Source organism: Leptinotarsa decemlineata, unplaced genomic scaffold (genome assembly GCF_025532065.1).
Source record: "Leptinotarsa decemlineata unplaced genomic scaffold, Ldec_3_MD MMD2_P_RNA_scaffold_7, whole genome shotgun sequence".
Taxonomy (NCBI): Eukaryota; Metazoa; Arthropoda; class Insecta; order Coleoptera; family Chrysomelidae; genus Leptinotarsa; species Leptinotarsa decemlineata.
In genome coordinates this window covers 5,797,057-5,816,323 of record NW_027412534.1, presented here as the reverse complement: position 1 = coordinate 5,816,323, position 19,267 = coordinate 5,797,057, and the positions used below count along the sequence as shown (strand labels likewise).

The 19,267-nt window shown below is 33.3% G+C and overlaps 2 protein-coding genes and 1 long non-coding RNA gene across 3 annotated transcripts in view; all 3 read right to left on the bottom strand.

Annotated features, from left to right (window-relative positions):
* REPTOR-BP (REPTOR-binding partner) overlaps nt 1–19,267 on the bottom strand; it is a 105,014-nt gene that overhangs the window by 43,930 nt on the left and 41,817 nt on the right. The gene's annotated exons all lie outside the window — the stretch shown is intronic.
* Nucleotides 6,278–7,517, bottom strand: LOC141480345 (uncharacterized). Its single transcript, XR_012464277.1, has 2 exons — nt 6,650–7,517; nt 6,278–6,512 (listed from the first exon to the last, which is right to left on the bottom strand). It is a non-coding gene; the product is annotated as an uncharacterized lncRNA (long non-coding RNA).
* On the bottom strand, nt 13,237–15,979 carry LOC141480344 (uncharacterized). The gene is made up of 2 exons (XM_074170266.1): nt 14,903–15,979; nt 13,237–14,835 (listed from the first exon to the last, which is right to left on the bottom strand). The coding sequence occupies exons 1-2, from the start codon at nt 15,740–15,742 to the stop codon at nt 14,827–14,829; spliced, it is 849 nt and encodes a 282-aa protein (XP_074026367.1). The 5' UTR covers nt 15,743–15,979; the 3' UTR covers nt 13,237–14,826.

Sequence of the window (19,267 nt, the reverse complement as noted above, 5' to 3'; positions counted from 1 at the left end):
TTTGCATACCATGGATGGTAAGCATAAAAAAGATCTAGAAAATTATGGAAAGCTGATAATTCAATGCTGATAATTCGATATGGAAGAAAAAGGTGAAGTTGAGTCGGGTTAAGTTTTTTTTTTCTGTTTCTTTGATGGCTGTTTCTTTTTATTCATCTACTCTAGGTGGTCATCTTCAGAGTTTCATTAGTCAGTAAAGATTACATAGGTAGTAGTGAATTAAACCCAAACACCATTTCACACTTGACAAACTATCCCAACCAGCAAAGTTGTTTTATAATTCCATGGTGTTGCAACAGTTTTATTTTATTAGTATTTTATAATTACTTCCAAAATGCTAATTGATTATATTAGATGATTGGTGAACACAATACAGTTGTAGGCAATAAAAGTGTTTTATAAATTTGTCATAGAAACGTTTAGGAAATGAAATTAAAAAATAGTCAGGAAATCATCACAGAAACGTTTTTGCAACTAATTTATACATTTTTTTTCTATAAAGGTAAATTGTTATGTAGCAGTTTTATAACACTTTTCTGCGAAATTTTTATGATAGTTATGAAACTATTTCAAATTTATTTTATAACTGTTTCCTGTAGCTTCAATGAAATTATTTAATTGGAATGCTTTCAGATACTATTTTATTTTCATTACTATATTGTCACTTCAATGATAAGTTTCAAACTATTTTATACTACACTACATTTTACACTACACTACAATTCAAATACACTAATATAACTGTTACAAAATCAAATTGCTTTCGCTAATATATATTTGCTGCCACCAAGAATGAAATGCAGCATTTGAGAACAACCAGCTGACATCGATTCCTAATCACAGCTTTCAAAAATTCTTCAAAATTTCAGTTATGTTCAGTAAGAATACTTTTGTTTAGTTATTCAAGTGGAAAACCATCGATATCGTGGTGGAAATTAGTTCTTCAGCAACTTCTAAATATTTGATTTTTATTGAGTATAGGTACCCCATAAGTAAATTCAATATTATTAATTCATCCTTAATTTTAGACACTATGATATGCATATATATGTGTATATATATTCTACTTTCAAATTGATAATAATTCCATTGTGTGGATACTGTAGTGGATTTTTCTATTTGTATCTCGAATATATAAATAAAAATAAATAATAACTCAATGGCGGCCATATTGAACATTTATAGGGGGGTATATAATAGTTTTAGATTCAGTTCGAGGAGCTTCAAATAGACGAAGAAATGACTTGGCGTTCCATAAAAAAACTTTCTGGAAGCTTTAAGTCACCCTGAACATTGGAAATACTAAAAAAACACTTGAAACTATCCCACCTAACCTAGTGCTTCAATTTTTTTTGCGAAAAACAGGAAAAGGTTATTATAATGGTTAAAACCCCTCGTTTAGCCTTTATAATCGATGAAAGAAACTTTTTAGCCAAAACATCCCGACAGATAATATTTATCCAAACTGTATGTGAGAAATCCTTTACTCATACAAGCACTTTTGTAGAAACCTACAGCTTTAAAAGTAGTCCGACTCTGCCGCAATACCATCACTCCCAGAACTAAGTGTTTCTTAACAATTTTATAGGGGTAACATAGTAGCTAAAATACGTTCAAATGCTTGCTACTGATACCAATTTGTTTTATAGAACGACTCCATTTTAAATGATAGCGATCCAGGATACTGAAATTAGATGAGTTGAAAATATGAAATACCGTATATATAGTGATATTTACAGCTGAACAGTACATAAATATTATAACATTATATTATTTAGAATAAAGTTTGTGACTAGAAAATTAATACGTCGACAGAGTGAATTTTTGTATTATTAATAATTTTACCGAAAACATTTATAAATGAGTGGCGCGCTTAAATTTTGCTAATAATAGGCTATATATTTGTCAATAAAATTTCATTTGCAGTAAAAATATCAATCTTCGAAACACAAACAATGTCTTTAACAGTTTTATGAGTGCAAAAGTGAAATTTTAAAATGGCTTCAACCTTTCCATTTCTCAGTTTTCAGTTGGTGACATATCAATTATATTTTCCTAGTGTCCAATACAAAATTACTTCTTGCGTCTTCAAGAAAACATTTTTAACACTTTTTTATTTTATTGTTATAGTTTTCGGCTGTATTATATTTTGTAACGCCTACTTGGAACTACTAAAAAACTCTTATAAAACTGTCTTCTGATTATTTTATAGGTATCGCTTAAATGTGTTGCAAAAGTGCAGTAAGGGAAGTCTTTACAAAACTACTTTTTAGGAATGTTAGACAGATTTTATAGTACCTGCCAAAATGTTTATAAAACTGTTTTGTAGTGTTTGTAAAAGGCCTTACAAAATATTGAAATAATGATAATGAGTATAATGTTTTATAAAACGGTGCCAATTACCTATTTATAGCAGTTTTATAAACACATTGAAAACATTTCTGGGAGAAATGTAGTTTCATAATTTGTTTCTTCGAAACGTTTCCGCAACTATTATAAAATACGAAATTGCTAGTTGAGATATCATAAGAAAAAAATCGTGATTTTGAAAACAGTTTTGTACCTTAAGGATTGAAAAAATTCATCATTATTTCATTAAGTAGTTACTTAATCATAAATTGTTGTCATTTCGAAACACCTGTGGGAATAATTTCATTCAGGTTTCTCAGTTGGCTTATATCCAAACCAATTAGTTAGGCTACATCTAATTTTCTTTTATGAGATTCACTTTCCTATAATTCAGCTCTCGTTAACTGAAGTTTATTTGAAATGGAGAAAATATAAACTCTTTCATACCCATTCTTCTTGAACTCCTCGTGATACATACGAGTATCACTACCTAAAAAGCTATCTAGTGTGAAATTAGGTTTGAGTAATATTTATCGATATTCCAATCACGGGAATATTGATTAATTTTTTTAAAATAATTAAAAAATATTGCCTGGGAATACTGAATCGAATTTTTAAAAATCATCATCAATGAATATTTCCCGTTTCATTTAATGTTTGCATTTGACAGTAATAAACAATGAATAGCATCTGCCAACGTTGCCTTCAAGTATTGCGCAGTAAAAACTGTGAGACAACGACTAATAGGTAGAACGTAGAAAGCTGTAGGATGTTCGGTGGGGCTATTCGCATTGGAAAGAATGAGGTTTTGTGTAGAAGAGATAAGTCGATGTGCATTGTTGCCAAATCGAAATTATAATTAACAACAAAATGGAACTCTGAAATAGCCCAAGCAATTACTGATAAAAAACATAAATTCAATATATTCAGAAGATTTCCTACTCAAGATAATCTTATTTCCTTTAAAAAAGCAAGAGCAAAATCTCGGAAACATGGAGAAATTTCGTATCATCATTAAAGACCGATACATCGCTATCTGAAATCTGGAATAAAATAAGAGCAATAAAAGGAAAACACTTTTCAACCACTTCATAAGCCCTCATCGTGGATGGGCAGTTAATAACAAACGACAATGACATTGCAAAAGCACTTGCCAATCAATTCCAGGAAACCAGTAGTTCAAAAAATTACAATCCGGAGTTCGCACAACAAAAACAAGAATTTGAAATTCCACTCAACTTCAATGAATTGGCAACATCACAATATAATAAACCCTTAACGCTGAAGGAATTTGGGATTACATTGAATGAAAAAAAAAATTCTGCTCCGGGTAACGACAATATTCATTATAAATTTTATAAAGAAACTCCCATTAAAAGCAAAAACAGTCATTCTGGAACTATATAACAGGATATGGCTTGAAAGAACATATCCCAATAAATGGAGGGAAGCTATCATCATTCCTGTTCCCAAACAATTTGAAGATATGGAATTTCCATCAAGCTACAGGCCAATATCACTCACCTGTTGTATGAGTAAACACTTAGAGAAGATGGTGAGCAAACGCCTGATGTGGATTTTAGAAACACAAAACCTCATCTCACCATATCAAGCGGGTTTTCGATGCTATAGGTCCACAGTCGACCAGCTCACACTTTTAGAACACTCAGTGCAAGATAGCTTCGCGACGTTTTTTTTGATATAGAGAAAGCGTATGACACAACTTAGTGTTATAATATTCTCAAAACCTTAAACGATTGGGGAATCAGAGGGAACTTACCAATATTCATCGAAATATTTCTGAATAATCGGAAATTCTCTTATCAGAAATGGAAATACTACCTCCACCTAACGAGAGCTTGAAAACGGAGTCCCTCAAGAATCAAGACTTAGCGTCACCCTCTTCTCGATAGCAATCAACAATATCATTGAAAACATCAACCCAACGCTAGGAAAAAGCTTGTATGTTGATGATATGGCCAATTTTTTTTCTTCCCCATCGATACAAACAATAGAAGAAACACTTCAAGACACTATCGATAAATTAGAAAATAAGGCAAACCGTCTTGGTTTCAAATTCTCTACCACTAAGACTAAGTGTATCCACTTCTGTCATCTACGTAATATTCACAATGACCCAAAACTGAAATTACAAAACCAGTACATTGAATGTGTTGAAACAATCAAATTTCTTGGTTTGATTCTAGACAAAAAATTGCATTGGAATTCTCACATCAATAACTTAGCCGTAAGATGCAAAAAGCTTTAAACCCTGTGCGAGCAGTATCTAAGATTTAGTGGGGAAGTGATAGAGACATTGCAGTGCAACTATATAAAACTCTAGTAATGTCTAAGATGGACTACGGTTGTACCATATACAGTGAGCTAGTTCTTCTACTCTAAGAGTGTTAGATTCAATCTACTGTACTGGATTGCGACTGGCCTTGGGGCCTACCGGACTAGTCCGCTTAAATCATTGTGTTGTGAAGCAGGGATACCGCCACTTGAATACAGAAGAAACCAACTTTAAGCAGCATACGGGATTAGAATTTGTATCCAGCCATAACACCCTAATTTTCCATTTATGTCCTACGTCCTACTATTTCCCGCCCAACCGGTGTACGACTGAAAGAGCTGATGCCTTCAATGGATACCAGCTTTCCAGATACATATAAGCTAGGATTCTGCGAGTCTCTTCCGTGGGGAATGAAACCGATTGAAAGCAGCTCAGATTGTTCTGCATTCAATAAAGAGGAAATCAACCCAGCGGTGATCAGGACTGAATTCAAAAGAATAATTGAAACATACCCGAATAGTCATATAGCGTACACGCCCAACCAGCAAAGTTGTTTTATAATTTCATGGTGTTGCAACAGTTTTATTTTATTAGTATTTTATAATTACTTCCAAAATGCTAATTGATTGTATTAGATGTTCGGTGAACACAATACAGTTGTAGGCAATAAAAGTGTTTTATAAATTTGTCATAGAAATGTTTATGAAATAAAATTAAAAAAACCATTATAAAATAGTCGGGAAATTATCACAGAAACGTTTTTACAACTAACTCATGAAACTTATTTTCCTATAAAAGTGAATTGTTTTGTAGCAGTTTTATAACACTCTTCTGCGAGATTTTATGATAGTTATAAAACTATTTCAAGCTCATTTTATAAGTGTTTCCTGTAGCTTTAATAAAATTATTTTATTAAAATGCTTTCAGACACAATTTTATCTTCATTACCATATTGTCACTTCAATGATAATGTCCCAACTATTTTATAGTATGGTATATTTACTACAATTCCAAAACACTAACATAACTGTCATGAAATCAAATTGCTTTGCTAATATATATTTGCTGCCACCAACAATTAAATGCAGCATTTAAGAACAACCAGCTGACATCGATTCCTAATCACAGCTTTGGAAAATTCTTCAAAATTTTAGTTGTATTTAGTAAGAATATTTTTATTAAGTTATTCAAGTGGGGCACCATCGATGTCGTGGTGGAAATTAGTTCTTCAGCAACTTCTAAATATTTGATTTTTATTGAATATAGGTACCCCATAAGTAAATTCGATATTTTCAAGGCATTGGGTTTAGTAACTCAACCTTATTATTCACAATTGGGAAGACTGTAAAATACAAAGGGTTTGCAGTTTCAGTTTTTAGTTATCTATTCAGGAAACCTGGATATTTTGTTCTGAGTGAAGCAGTTTCGTGTTACAACTCTTTAAATGATGACAAATTCTGGTACAGCAAGGTATGCTTCACAGATAGTATTCAGAAGTAACTCCTCGAATAACTAATAACTACTGTCATATAGACGGTGTCCCATAAAAGATACATAACTCTGGCTCTTTCACACTTTTTGTGACAACTTGTTTGAATGAAAATAACCCTGCTTGCTTTTTGGGTTGCATAGAATTGATAATTTTTTCTTGTCCTGTATCGTCATTCTTCAGCATTCGTTCTAATAGTTCTTCTTCAGCAATTTGGTAGGTCATCAAATGACTTTGTTTTAGTTTATACATCATTGTAAACCAACTGGCTTCGGGCATAGAATTGTGGTTTCGTATTAGCTTATCAGCATCAATTTTTGGCCATGAGAGTTGGTTATTATTTACCCATGACGACGGAACTATGGTGAACATATATACCTCAAACGTAGATAAAATGAGTCAAATCCAGTTTCAAAAACACAAAACTATCAACTGAAAATATAGGCCTGAATTATCAAATATCTGGTCAATTATTGAAGCTAATTTAAAGATATATTCTGACATCAAAAACTTACCCGTCATTTCCACTAAACGCACGACAAATTAAATATCAACAATATTTATTCCGCGTTCATATAGGTTATGTCTAATATAACATGTATTTAGCATTAGACAACGAATATTTATCATAAAAAAGGTAATATGTGATGAATATAAGTAATTTATATTATAAGAGTCACCAAAGTGTCATTTATTAGCAAAAATGTTGCCAACTAACTTATAAACAATCACAATAGTTGTGTACCGACAGCAGAGCCACAGCGTAGCAGAAAGGCAAACAAATATTAATAGGGCCGTATTCTTAGTATTCTGTGTAAAAAAACCATCAAAATAACGGGATGCTTAGTTGTGTTTAGAAAAAATATTTCATATAGAAATGAGTTGTTAGGGTTGGATGGGAGTTCAGTTTTAGCAGCTAAACCATACAAGGTGATTTACGGCATTTAATTCATTTGGGAGTATCTAGGTTTCCGATAATTTTGCGATTTCAGCGTATGCGTTCGCGTTCAAATTCAATTGTATAGGTTCGCTATCCGCTTTCTATAATTAATTCGTGACAGTGTTCGTATCCATAAGTATTAGTTAGTGTAAATGGCTTTGATGTTGGGATGTTGACTAATTGACGTATGATTAATTTTTGTGGTGGGTTCGAATACTCTATTTGTAACAAATATTTTTTTATAATTTTTTGTTTAGTGAAAGAAGGGATAATGGTTGGTTTGGGTTAGTTTGGTTTTGTTTCAGTTATTTCAGAAAATTCATCTATTGAAAAATATACGGTCGGAAATCTTAATAGTGGGTCTAGAACGGTTTGGTGTTGGTAGAAAACTCCAGTAATATGAGGTAACACTCTTGCAAAATACTTCCATATTTTTAATACATTGTAGCTTACGGCCAAAAAAATATTAAAAACTCATTTTTATAAATTATAATCAATTGATACATTTTGTCAATAACTAATAATCAGTTTCTATTGTTACTGTACTCAATTCTAATTCATCCTTAATTTTAGACACTATGATATGCATATATTAGTGTATTAATTTATACTTTCAATTTGATAATAATTCCATTGTGTGGGTACTGTAGTGAATTTTTCTGTTTGTATCCCGAATATATAAATAAAAATAAATAATAACTCAATGGCGGCCATTTTGAACATTTATTGGAGGGTACCTATATAATAGTTTTAGATTCAGTTCAAGGTGCTTCAAATAGACGAAGAAATGACTTGGTGTTCCATAAAAAAACTTTCTGGACGCTTTTTGAGTCGCCCTGTATATTGGAAATACTAATAAAACACTTTCATTTATCCCACCTAACCTAGTGCTTCAATTTTTTCTTGCGAAAATCAGGAAAAGGTTATGATAATGGTTAAAACCTGTCGTTTAGCCTTTATAATCGATGAAAGATACTTTTTAGTCAAAAAATCAAAGACAGATAATATATATCCAGACTATATGTGAGAAATATTTTATTCATACTAGTACTTTTGTAAAAACCTAAAGCTTTAAAAGTAGTCCGACTCTGCCGCAATACCATCACTCCCAGAACAGTGTTTTTCTTAACAGTTTTATAGGGGTAACATAGTAGCTAAAATACGTTGAAATGCTTGCTACTGATACCAATTCATTTTATAGAATGACGCCATTTGTAATGATAGCGATCCGGGATACTGAAATTAGATGAGTTGAAAATATGAAATACCGCACATATAGTGATATTTACAGCTGAAAAGTACATAAATATTATAACATTATATTATTTAGAATGAAGTGAATTAAGTTTGTGACTAGAAAATTAATATGTCGACAGAGTGAATTTTTGTATAATTAATAATTTTACCAAAAAGATTTATAAATGAGTGGCGCGCTTAAATTTTGCTAAAAATAGGCTATATATTTGTCAATATAATTTAATTTGCAGTAAAAATATCAATCTTCGAAACATAAACAATGTCTTTAACAGTTCTATGAGTGCAGAAGTGAAATTTTAAAATGGCTTCAACCTTTCTATTTGTTAGTTTTCAGTTGGTGACATACCTATTATATTTCCCTAGTGTCCAATAGAAAATTACTTCTTGCGTCTTCAAGAGAACATTTTTAACACTTTTTTATTTTATTGTTATCGTTTTCGGCTGTATTATATTTTATAACGCCTACTTGGAACTACTAAAAATCTCTCATAAAATTGTTTTCTGATTATTTTATAAGTATCGCTTGAATATGTTGCAAAAGTGCAGTAAGGAAAGTCTTTACAAAACTACTTTTTAAGAGTGATAGACAAATTTTATAGTAACTGCCAAAATGTTTATAAAACTGTTTTGTAGTGTTTGTAAAAGGCCTTACAAAATATTGATAATAACTATAATGTTTTATAAGACGGTGCCAATTTCCTATTTATAGCGGTTTTATAAACATATTGAAAACATTTCTGGGAGAAATGCAGTTTTATAATTTGTTTCTCCGAAACGTTTCCGCAACTATTATAAAATACGAAATTGCTAGTTGGGCGGATGGATCAATGACTGAGCAAGATACTGAAAGTGCTTTCGCATGTTTAGGATCAACCCACTTCTGAACGTTACCGAATCAAGCGAGTGTTTTCACAGCAGAACTATATGCAATCTGGCAGCCATAACTATACATGGATTCATGTAATTTTCATTCATACATCCTTTGCACAGACTCGCGGAGTTATATAGGAATTGACGGTAATGAGAAAGCTGACACTGCAGCAAGAACGGCAACTGAGAATAATGTCGATCTGAATATACCTGTGAGTCCAAATGACACAAAAAAATTCATAAAAAACTCAAACTCAACACATGGACAAACGACGATTCAAAATTGAAAGATAGCAAACCCGATATTGCAGCCATAAGACTTCCACAAGGGCTAACGAGAAGAGAACAAGTCATAATAACATGACTTAGGATAGGACATACGAACCTAACATCCTCTTATCTACTGAGAAGACAAAGAGAACCATCCTGTGAAAATTGCCAAACTTTGATGACGGTCAAACACCTTCTCTTAGAATGCCACCAATATGAAGCCGATCGACAAAGATATAACTTACCGGATAATATCAGAACTTGCCTCAGTACCAAAGCTATAAGAAATGTTTTGAACTTTCTGAAAAGAACAGACCTCCTCAACAAAATATAAACAGTTATCGTATACTATAAAATGGCTAATGACCTCAGTAGTCGATGCCAGAATAATAATAATAAAAAAACAACAAAATGTTTCATTATAAAAGATTTCGGTGCGATACTTAAGTTTTTTTCCACAGAATCCCACCATAGTTGATTGATTTGAAAATTTTTGCAACACTTGATTGTTAGAAGGGGTGTGGTTGAGAAGTGGGTTTCCTGCCACGTAGAATCAATCACAATTTAGACATTTTTAGGGCTAATTTTATCGTTTCTTCTGATATTCGACAAACATATTTCTGTTGTTGTAATAATAAGAAACCCTATCACAAAACAAGAAATGGAATAAGGACATTCAATTAATATTTTAATAAGAGTGAAATAACAATGAGAGTTTTAAATATGGGATGGATATAATTTTATTATCAAATAAAGTCTTACTGACGTATTTAAATTCTATTTATTTGACAACTGTCATCAACATCTTCTTTCTACTAACAAACTTGATTTAACTAAAATATTATCAGACATCACATAAAATAAATAAAAAATCTATATACAGAGGGAATGATAAAAACATACATTTTGAATCCAACATTCTCCCCCATTTTGAAATTGAAATAAAAAACAAAAGAGAAATTTCAAAATTACATTATAAATTTCACTCGAAACCATAACGATGCGGAGCTCTGACTTTTCGCCCCCTTCTTGTGACTATCTCTTTAGTTTTCTTTTTGATGTCTTGCTCTTCCGTTATGTAGTCCTCATCAGTTTCACCTTTGACTGCATTCATTTTCTTTTCAATTTGAAGAAAATTGTTACTGTCCTCTTCCGTCGTCACTTCTAAAGGATGTAAACGCTGAAACGGTCGAATAAGTTCCCCACTGTTCACTTTTATTTTCGCTACCCTGGGTACGTCATCTTTTCCAGGATAAATTTCCAATACTTTTCCTATAGGCCAGTTTATTCGCTTTACATTGTCGCTGCTGACAAGAACAACATCTCCAATTTTTAAACTACCTATTTTCCTTTTACCAGTATGTACGAGTTCCGCTAGATATTCCTTTCTGAATCGGCTTCGGAGTCCATCTCTTATCTTTTGCAGGTATCTATGTCGTTTCACTAAATGATGTCTGTCTATGATATCGAAATCTGGAGTTTCACTGGTAGATATATCCGAAATAAACATAGAAGGGCTGAGTGGTTTTAAATTATCTTCTTCCGAAATATAAGTTAAAGGCCTTGCATTAATTATGGCTTCACAATCGCATAAATTCATCATCAATTCTTCATAAGTTAAAGTTGCTTTCCCTAAGTTTCTACGAAGTAATTCCTTAATTACTCTGACCATGCGTTCCCACCAACCGCCCCACCAAGCGGCTGTTGGAGGATTCTGATGCCATTTGATTTTTCTAACTGTAGAGTAGTCCATAACTTCATTCCAGTCTATCTTCTTCAAGTAGTTTTTTGCTCCAATAAAATTTGTTCCGTTGTCAGAATATATAACTGAAACTCTTCCTCTTCTCGCTATAAATCGCCTCAGTGATGATAAAAATGCGTCTGTTGATAGAGATTTCACCAGTTCCAGATGCACTGCTCGATATACTGCACAGGTAAACAGTACGATCCAGGACTTGTCTCCCCCTTTCAAGTACAATGGTCCAGCTAAATCTACTCCCGTTATCTCAAAAGCGGACACATTGTTTATCCTATCTTTCGGTAGTGGAGCAAAAGGCGTATTTATGCATTTACTTCTGAATCGTTTGCACTGAACACATTTTTCTATCACTTCTTTAACAAATTTTCTTCCTTTCAGTATCCAAAATCTTTCACGAAGTATTCCAAGAAGTGTTTGAGTCCCTGCGTGAAGATGTATTTTATGTTGTTCCTCGATCAATTTTCTAACAATATCATGTTTATATGGTAAAACAACAGGATACTTGAAATCATTACTATCATCACCCAGTATAAGTTTAGTTTGTACACGTATAATATTGTTTTTGTCTATCATCAAATGAAGATTGCCAATCGACTTTTTATCCAAACCAAAACTTTCTCTCTGTATAAGTTTTAAAATACGAAGTTCTGCTATTTCCTTTTCATCGAAAGTTAATTCACCGGTTCTTATTTGATTTTTCTTTGAACAGTTATTATAAAATCTCAAAATATAACCCATCATTCTCACAATTTTCGTATATTTGGAGAAGTATCCGAAATGTCTGGAAAAATCTTCATTTTGTGCGAAGTTAACAGAAGTCGTTTTTCTCTGTTCAATATTTATATCCTCCGTTGAACAAATTATTTCTGTATGGGGCCAATTTTCTGGACTCTGTTTTAACCACTGAGGACCTTCCCACCACTTTAATTTAATCAGTATATTCGCAGTGCATCCTCGTGATGCAATATCTGCCGGATTTAGGTCCCCTGGTACATGATACCAATCATCAATACTACTGCACGAATTTATTTCTTTCACGCGATTCCCCACAAATGTATTCCAGGACCCTTTGGTTTTTATCCATGTTAGGGCTACCATGGAATCACTCCAATAAAATGTTTTCAAGTGTTTCATCTCTTCCACTCTCTTAATGGATTGACATAATCTTACTCCAATGACTGTACTTAATAACTCAAGTCTTGGTATTGTGGTGTTTTTTGGTGATATTCTAGATTTAGCCAGAATGAGTTGTAGAACGACTTCCTTATCTGTTTCTGTTCTTAAAAATACACAAGATGCATATGCCGCTTTGCTGGCATCGCAAAATACATGAATAGAAACATTTTCCTGAATGAAATGATTTAAATTATTAAGCGATCTAGGGATTTTACATACATTAAGGAAATGTAATTGTTTCATCCACTCTTCAAATTTATCGATTATGTCACTAGGTAATTCTTCATCCCAACCAATTTTTAGTGTCCATGTTAACTGTAATAACAGTTTCGGAATCAACGTTACTGGACATGTGAAACCAATGGGATCAAAGTTCTTTTGAGCTATTGACAATAAACCTCGTTTCGTTTTAGGTGTAATATTCAAATTAATGAGACTGGATAAATCACAATGTAGAATATCTCTTTTGGAATCCCATGAAATACCTAAAACAGACACGTTTCTTTCATTGGAAAAATCACCAGCAAAATTATCCGATGAATTATATACCCATTGTGTGAGGTTGAATTTTCCAATCGACAATAACTCTTCTGATTGACTAATAAAAGTGTCCAATTCTTCAATATTATTGACACTGGTGACACAGTTGTCAACGTAAAACGATGTTTTCAATTTATCAGCAGTGTTTTTCAAATGAATTGGTGCCCTATCTAAATGATGACTGATAGTTGCACCTAACAAGAAAGGGCTAGGCCGCAAACCAAAAACCACTCGACAGTGCCTTAAGATTTTCTTTTCGGTTTTTGATTCATCTACCCACCAAAGAAACCTCAAATTGTCCCTTTCATTGGGATTCACACCAATTTGCAAAAATGCTTTTTCTATATCAGATGTAACTCCTATTAGTCCTATTCTGAATTTTATCAACAATGAAGGGATCAATTCTAACAGATTAGGACCTTTTTCTAAACACGTATTTAGTGAATTTCCGTTATTATCCTTTGTTGATGCGTCGAATACTGGCCTAATTTTAGTAGTAATACTATTTTCTTTAATAACGGCACGATGAGGTAAATAGTGACTTGGCATATTAATTGAATCTCCCCTAACTTCTTCTATAATACCTAATGATTCCCATTCTGCAAAAACCTTACTATAGTCTTCAAATTTTCCTAAACTGATTAACTTTTTTGTTGAAGACAATAATCTTGCTTCAGCTATTTCTTTATTGTTAGAAAGTTTTGGATGACCTTCTTTCCAAGGAAGATTTACTTGATATCTACCATCATCTGTCTGCAAAACCGTTTCTTTAAAATACTTTTCCGTTTCAAAATCAATAATTTCTTTTGGTGTGGTATTTGCGGGCTCTTTTATACCCAAAACATCTAATTCCCACAAGTCAGCAATAGAAAAATCAGTGAAACCGGAAAAAATAGGATTGTTACTTGTGTTATGGACTTGTTGTCCCATTATAGTCCATCCAAGATACGTTTCTATGGCAACAAGTCCATTATTCAAAGTTTCAATATGCCCTGTTATTAAATTTCCAAAAATATCTGCCCCTAGCAACAATTCAATTTCTTGTGGAGGATTATTTATACCAATATCACTTAAAATAATGTTTTTATTCTTCAAATAGCCTATAACAGCTAAATCTCGCAATCTAGGTATATAATTACATATCTTTTTCTGTTCCAATACTGATAATTTGCAAGAGAACTCATCTTTAATGTTACTTATTGCGATATCGTATATATTATGGCGATTAGGAGATGACTGAAAACCACCAAAAACACCTTGTATAATATTTTCCTTTCCTGATGGCTTAAAATTCAAATCTTTTGCACATTTCGATGAAACATATGATCTTTGAGAACCGGAATCCAGCAAAGCCCTGACAAGTTTATGTTTATGATTATTTGTCACTTTGACAATGACAGTTTGTAAGAGTGTGTCAGTTGAAAAATTACTTGTCAAAACATTTTCCAATTTTTGTTTGGAATTTTCATCTGGTTGCACCTTCTTCGAATCTAAATCACAACACATTATTGGAAAATGTTTCCGTGCGCACATTAAACATCTTATAAACGCTTTGCAATTTTTGCTGATATGATTGGTTCTCAAACAAGAAAAGCAACCTTTCTTTTCCACAACTTTTGCTTTTCTCTCTTCCAAAGAAAGTTTTTGTGCAGCAAAACAATCTTGACTTGCATGGGTACTATTATTACAAAATATACAGTTAGGTTTCTTACCTTTGAAGGAATCTTTTGTATTAACTGTATACAATGCTGCAGCAGAATAGAGTTCAGGCTCACCTTGCAGTAAACGTTTTCCCTTACTATTATGTTTCGGCTGCTCCTTTTCAATTCCAAAACTTGTTTTTGCCAAATTTATTCTTTCTTCTGATTCCACCTCGGTTCTCAAGAAATCTAACAACATTGTGAGATAGTTATCAGAAGCAAAATTATCTTTTTCATTTTTAGTATGTATTTCCACCTTCGAACTACGATGTCTTTCCCAAATCTTGAGTAACTCACTCGGAAGTGCGGATTCAACCAATGGGAAAAGCATTGCAGCATACTTTTCAGTTGTCACACCTAATGACACCAACGCTCGTAATTGAGTCTCCAATCTATCGTATAAAGATGATAATGACATACCTGACTTATTTTTGTTTACCTGGTGAAGAACTAGGTTCAGCAACTCTCTCACATAAACCTCAATCAGAAATTCGTCTCTAGCGAACCGTACTTTCAACTGGTCAAGTGCTTTTTTGTAGTTTGCGCCGGATGGAGGAAAACTTTCCACAAGTTCCCGTGCTGGTGATCCTTGTTCCATTGCCTGCACCAAATACTGAAACTTGTCTTCTAAATCGATGTCTTCATCCTGGTCTATCTTTTTAAACTGTCCCCAGAACCCGATCCAGCTTTTCACATTTCCGTCGAATTTGATCAGTTCTAACTTTGGCAATCTGAATTTTCGATTGATTTTTTCACCGTAAGAAATTTGTGAACTGGTTCCACAATCTGCTCGCATTTGGTTATCTGCCAATCGGATTTCGCATTCAGATTTATATTTGATTACTTCAGCTCTATAAAACTCCATTTCGTCGAACTCTTGTTGAACTTCGGCATCGTTAAACTTTCCGGAAAATAACTGCTCCTTGAAGTTCTCATCAATAGTGAATATTCTATCACTCTTGTCTTCCAATTGTCTCAAGAGTGATAGTATTTGTGCCTTACTAGTTTGCTTCGTACTCAAGGCTACATCTAGGTCGCTGCTAGTATTGCGAAAATGTCTTCGCAGCTGCTCTCTTTCTTTCTGCATAATATCCATCGTCAATAATTTAGTCCTGTCACGGTCGCCACTGTTTTAAATATGGGATGGATATAATTTTATTATCAAATAAAGTCTTACTGACGTATTTAAATTCTATTTATTTGACAACTGTCATCAACATCTTCTTTCTACTAACAAACTTGATTTAACTAAAATATTATCAGACATCACATAAAATAAATAAAAAATCTATATACAGAGGGAATGATAAAAACATACATTTTGAATCCAACAGAGAGATACAGAGTTCATATGAAAACGGTTATAAATGTTACATCCATACAGTTTCTAAGGAGCCTTTTTCAAGGATGCAATTTACAATTTCAGTGATGCCACTTGAAAGCTCTCAAATTCCTCCATTTAGGAGGCAAATTACTGTTAAAAGGGAAATACTCATGTTGAACCACCAAAGATGAATTACCAAAAAAAAGTGAGATGGGCAGTTTATTGAATCAAAGTGAAATTAATAGTATTTTGGTTTCTTACTTGGCTATATGCAGTTGAGTTTTCTCTTTTGTGTAATCCTTCCCGCAGTAATTTCAATAAAATTCCAATATTCTGTAGGATTTCTGAAAATTCCTGATTTCTACAATTTCTGCAATTGTAGAAAAATTTTTCGGTAATTGGCATCAGTGCCTATGATTTGCTAATAACTAAAATATTGTATATTAACTCAGAGAGCTAGCAATTTATCAGGTGATATGTTATGCATATCATTTTATTTGCATTTTATGCAAATAAAATGAGCTTTATTGAGTTTCAGTAATTTCTTTTTTTTTGCACCTAATAACACCTGCAATTGTTCAACTGCATAAATAACTGTGGCATTCAAAAGTATTCGAAACGAAAATCATTTCTTTGTCAAGCAAGTAGATACCATGTACCTTCATAAATCTTTTGAATGGGTACATTGAAGTTGAAATATTCCAAATAACATTTTCAGTTAGAAGAAAATAAATTTTTCGAAATGAAATTTCGAAACATTCATTTCTTCCAACATACCAACACAGTAGGTTCTGGTAAATGCCTGCCAAAAAACAACCACTTCCCCGGCTAATACTAAGTTGTATATTGAATTATATCCGACAGACATTTATGCAAGATACTTCGTTTCTTGTTATTTCAGCAGCAGAACCACGCTGAAATCGAATCTTCATCTAAGAGAAAGAAACATCCCCTGTACCAATACTCTTGACAAATCAAAATAATGAAAACTGTATCGAGGAGAGATACATAGGTACGTAGATACAAAAAAATAATTATTTCCAAAAGAATTTCCAAACATTCATCTCCCCCAACATACCTACCCAGTGGGTTCTGGTAAATGCCTGCCGTTACTTTGACCTTCGATTAGGTCGGCTACCTTTACGGAAGGAGACATGTTATTTATCATCTCTTATTTATGTGGTGAGAAAATTCGAAGTAAATAGATGTCGAAAATTGAAATATCAGAACATTTCAACCACTAGTTTTAGGGTATAAATAAGGATTTTTATCTGGCTAATGGTCTGAAATGAGCAAAAATCAAGTAATTATTTACTCGCAAGAAAGATGAACAAACAAGTTTCCTGGTATGAATACTATGTACCAACCTCAATCTCTTATGATTTCACTTCTCTGATTGACGACTTGTTCATAATAGGAGAGCCCAAGCGGGGATTTCGGGATTTATTAAAGCGCGGCAGATTAATATACAGGGGGATACCTTGTACCCGGTTAAGTACCTTCACCAAATATGAGCCCCATATATAAGGCCGCCTATGAGGGATAAAGGATAAGATTAGTAGAAAAAAATTGATCATCAGAAATTAACGATCGCGTCAGATTAAGGTAGGGTGAGTTAATTACCTGCTAAAAAGTGTATATACCAGTAATCTGACAATTTGAGAGTGACGTAAAGAAAGGGGAGGGCAGCAAAGTTGTAAAAAAATAACGTCATTTTGACATTCTCCAGCGTAGCAAATTTTTTTTATTTTGAAGGAAATAATTCAAGGATAACGAAAAATATATAATCTGACGATTTCCGCAAGCTAACAAAAATTCGTCGATAAAGTTCAATGCGTGCAGCTGTGTGATACCTATATTTCCCTCTCCGAGTTTCTATCCCTCTTTCACTTTTTCTCTATCTATTACTCTCTCACTCCATTCCCACTCTGAATTATGTTGCCATGGCGCCATCACAGCTGATCACAGAGACTCGTTCGTGATGAAGATGATGAATAATTAATCAATTAATTGATGGATATCGCCGTTACTACGTGGTAGGAAATCATAATGAAGAAAAGAGAAATTCAACTTTCTATGTTTTTTACCACTTTTATTTGTGATTAACGTTACTGCAGTTTCCAAAGAGTTTCTTGCTTCCGTTAGAGGTTGAGTCTTGTTTGAAAATCATCAGTGTTATTATTAGATTGACTGGAGCCTCAGCTATACTTGTTTCCTTATAACAGTCAGTTAGTTTGGCGCATGTTTGGCAATACAGTCGATCACCTCCTGTTAAATATTCCATTTTCAGATGATTTAACAATAACATTTGCACGAACTGGTTATTAGTCATATTAGAAAACGCTAAATGAAGTTCCAGAAATTTACATAAGTTTTCGCTACCTCTTGAACATTTAGTACAATGTAAACAAGTGAGGATTTTTCGAGCAAAAGATTCACAAACACAAGACGAGATGGACTATACGGAATCATTCCATCCAGAGCGGTCAGGACTATTGATTTTGCTATTGTTCTGCTCAACAAGAGTATTCAACAAGAACTCCAAGAATTTGATAAATTTGATAAATTAGTAGGAAACATTCCCGTTCTCGTTCATCATTAAAACTTCGTTCTTGAAATTCTTCGTCATGAACAACAGTTGTAGCAAGTGTTTCCTAAATTATCCAATCCAATTTTCTTCTCTAGATTTTCAGGACAACTATCTACTGATTCGTAAGGAAGAACATGTTTCACAGAATCTCCATAAGAACCATTTCTCAAGCTGCGATCGATCCTTCCAAGTGAAGAAGGGTTTCGTAGAGGGATCTATTCGGCTCTTGCTTCAAGAAGCTCTTTCAATGAAAGGGTACCAGTTCTACGAGGACTGCAACTCATTTTTTGGGGGCAAGGATGACCTGAGTCCACTGACCGCACTGAAATAGAAGAAGGTGGATCAATCACTTGTGAATTAACCTTGATAGGAGACTGATGAATGTCCACATATCTCGGCTTGTTTCGAAGAGGTTTCAGTTCCGTACTGAAATTAGGGCAATGCATGATCTCATCAAAATTATGTGAAGGAGGAATAGTTCCAAGTACTGAAGCAGCATTGACACATTGAATAGCAATACTATTCTTTCTATCAAAAAAGAGGTAGAACGGTGATCATTCGTTGCTTGGCCTATTCTCCTTCCGAGTTCATGAACGAATAATAGAGACTCCGGGCCATAAACACCAAAAGTTTCAACCGCTACTGGATGAAACAGATAGTTGTTTCCAAGATTTTGGTATTTTTTCCTTTTCAATTTCTCGCCAGAC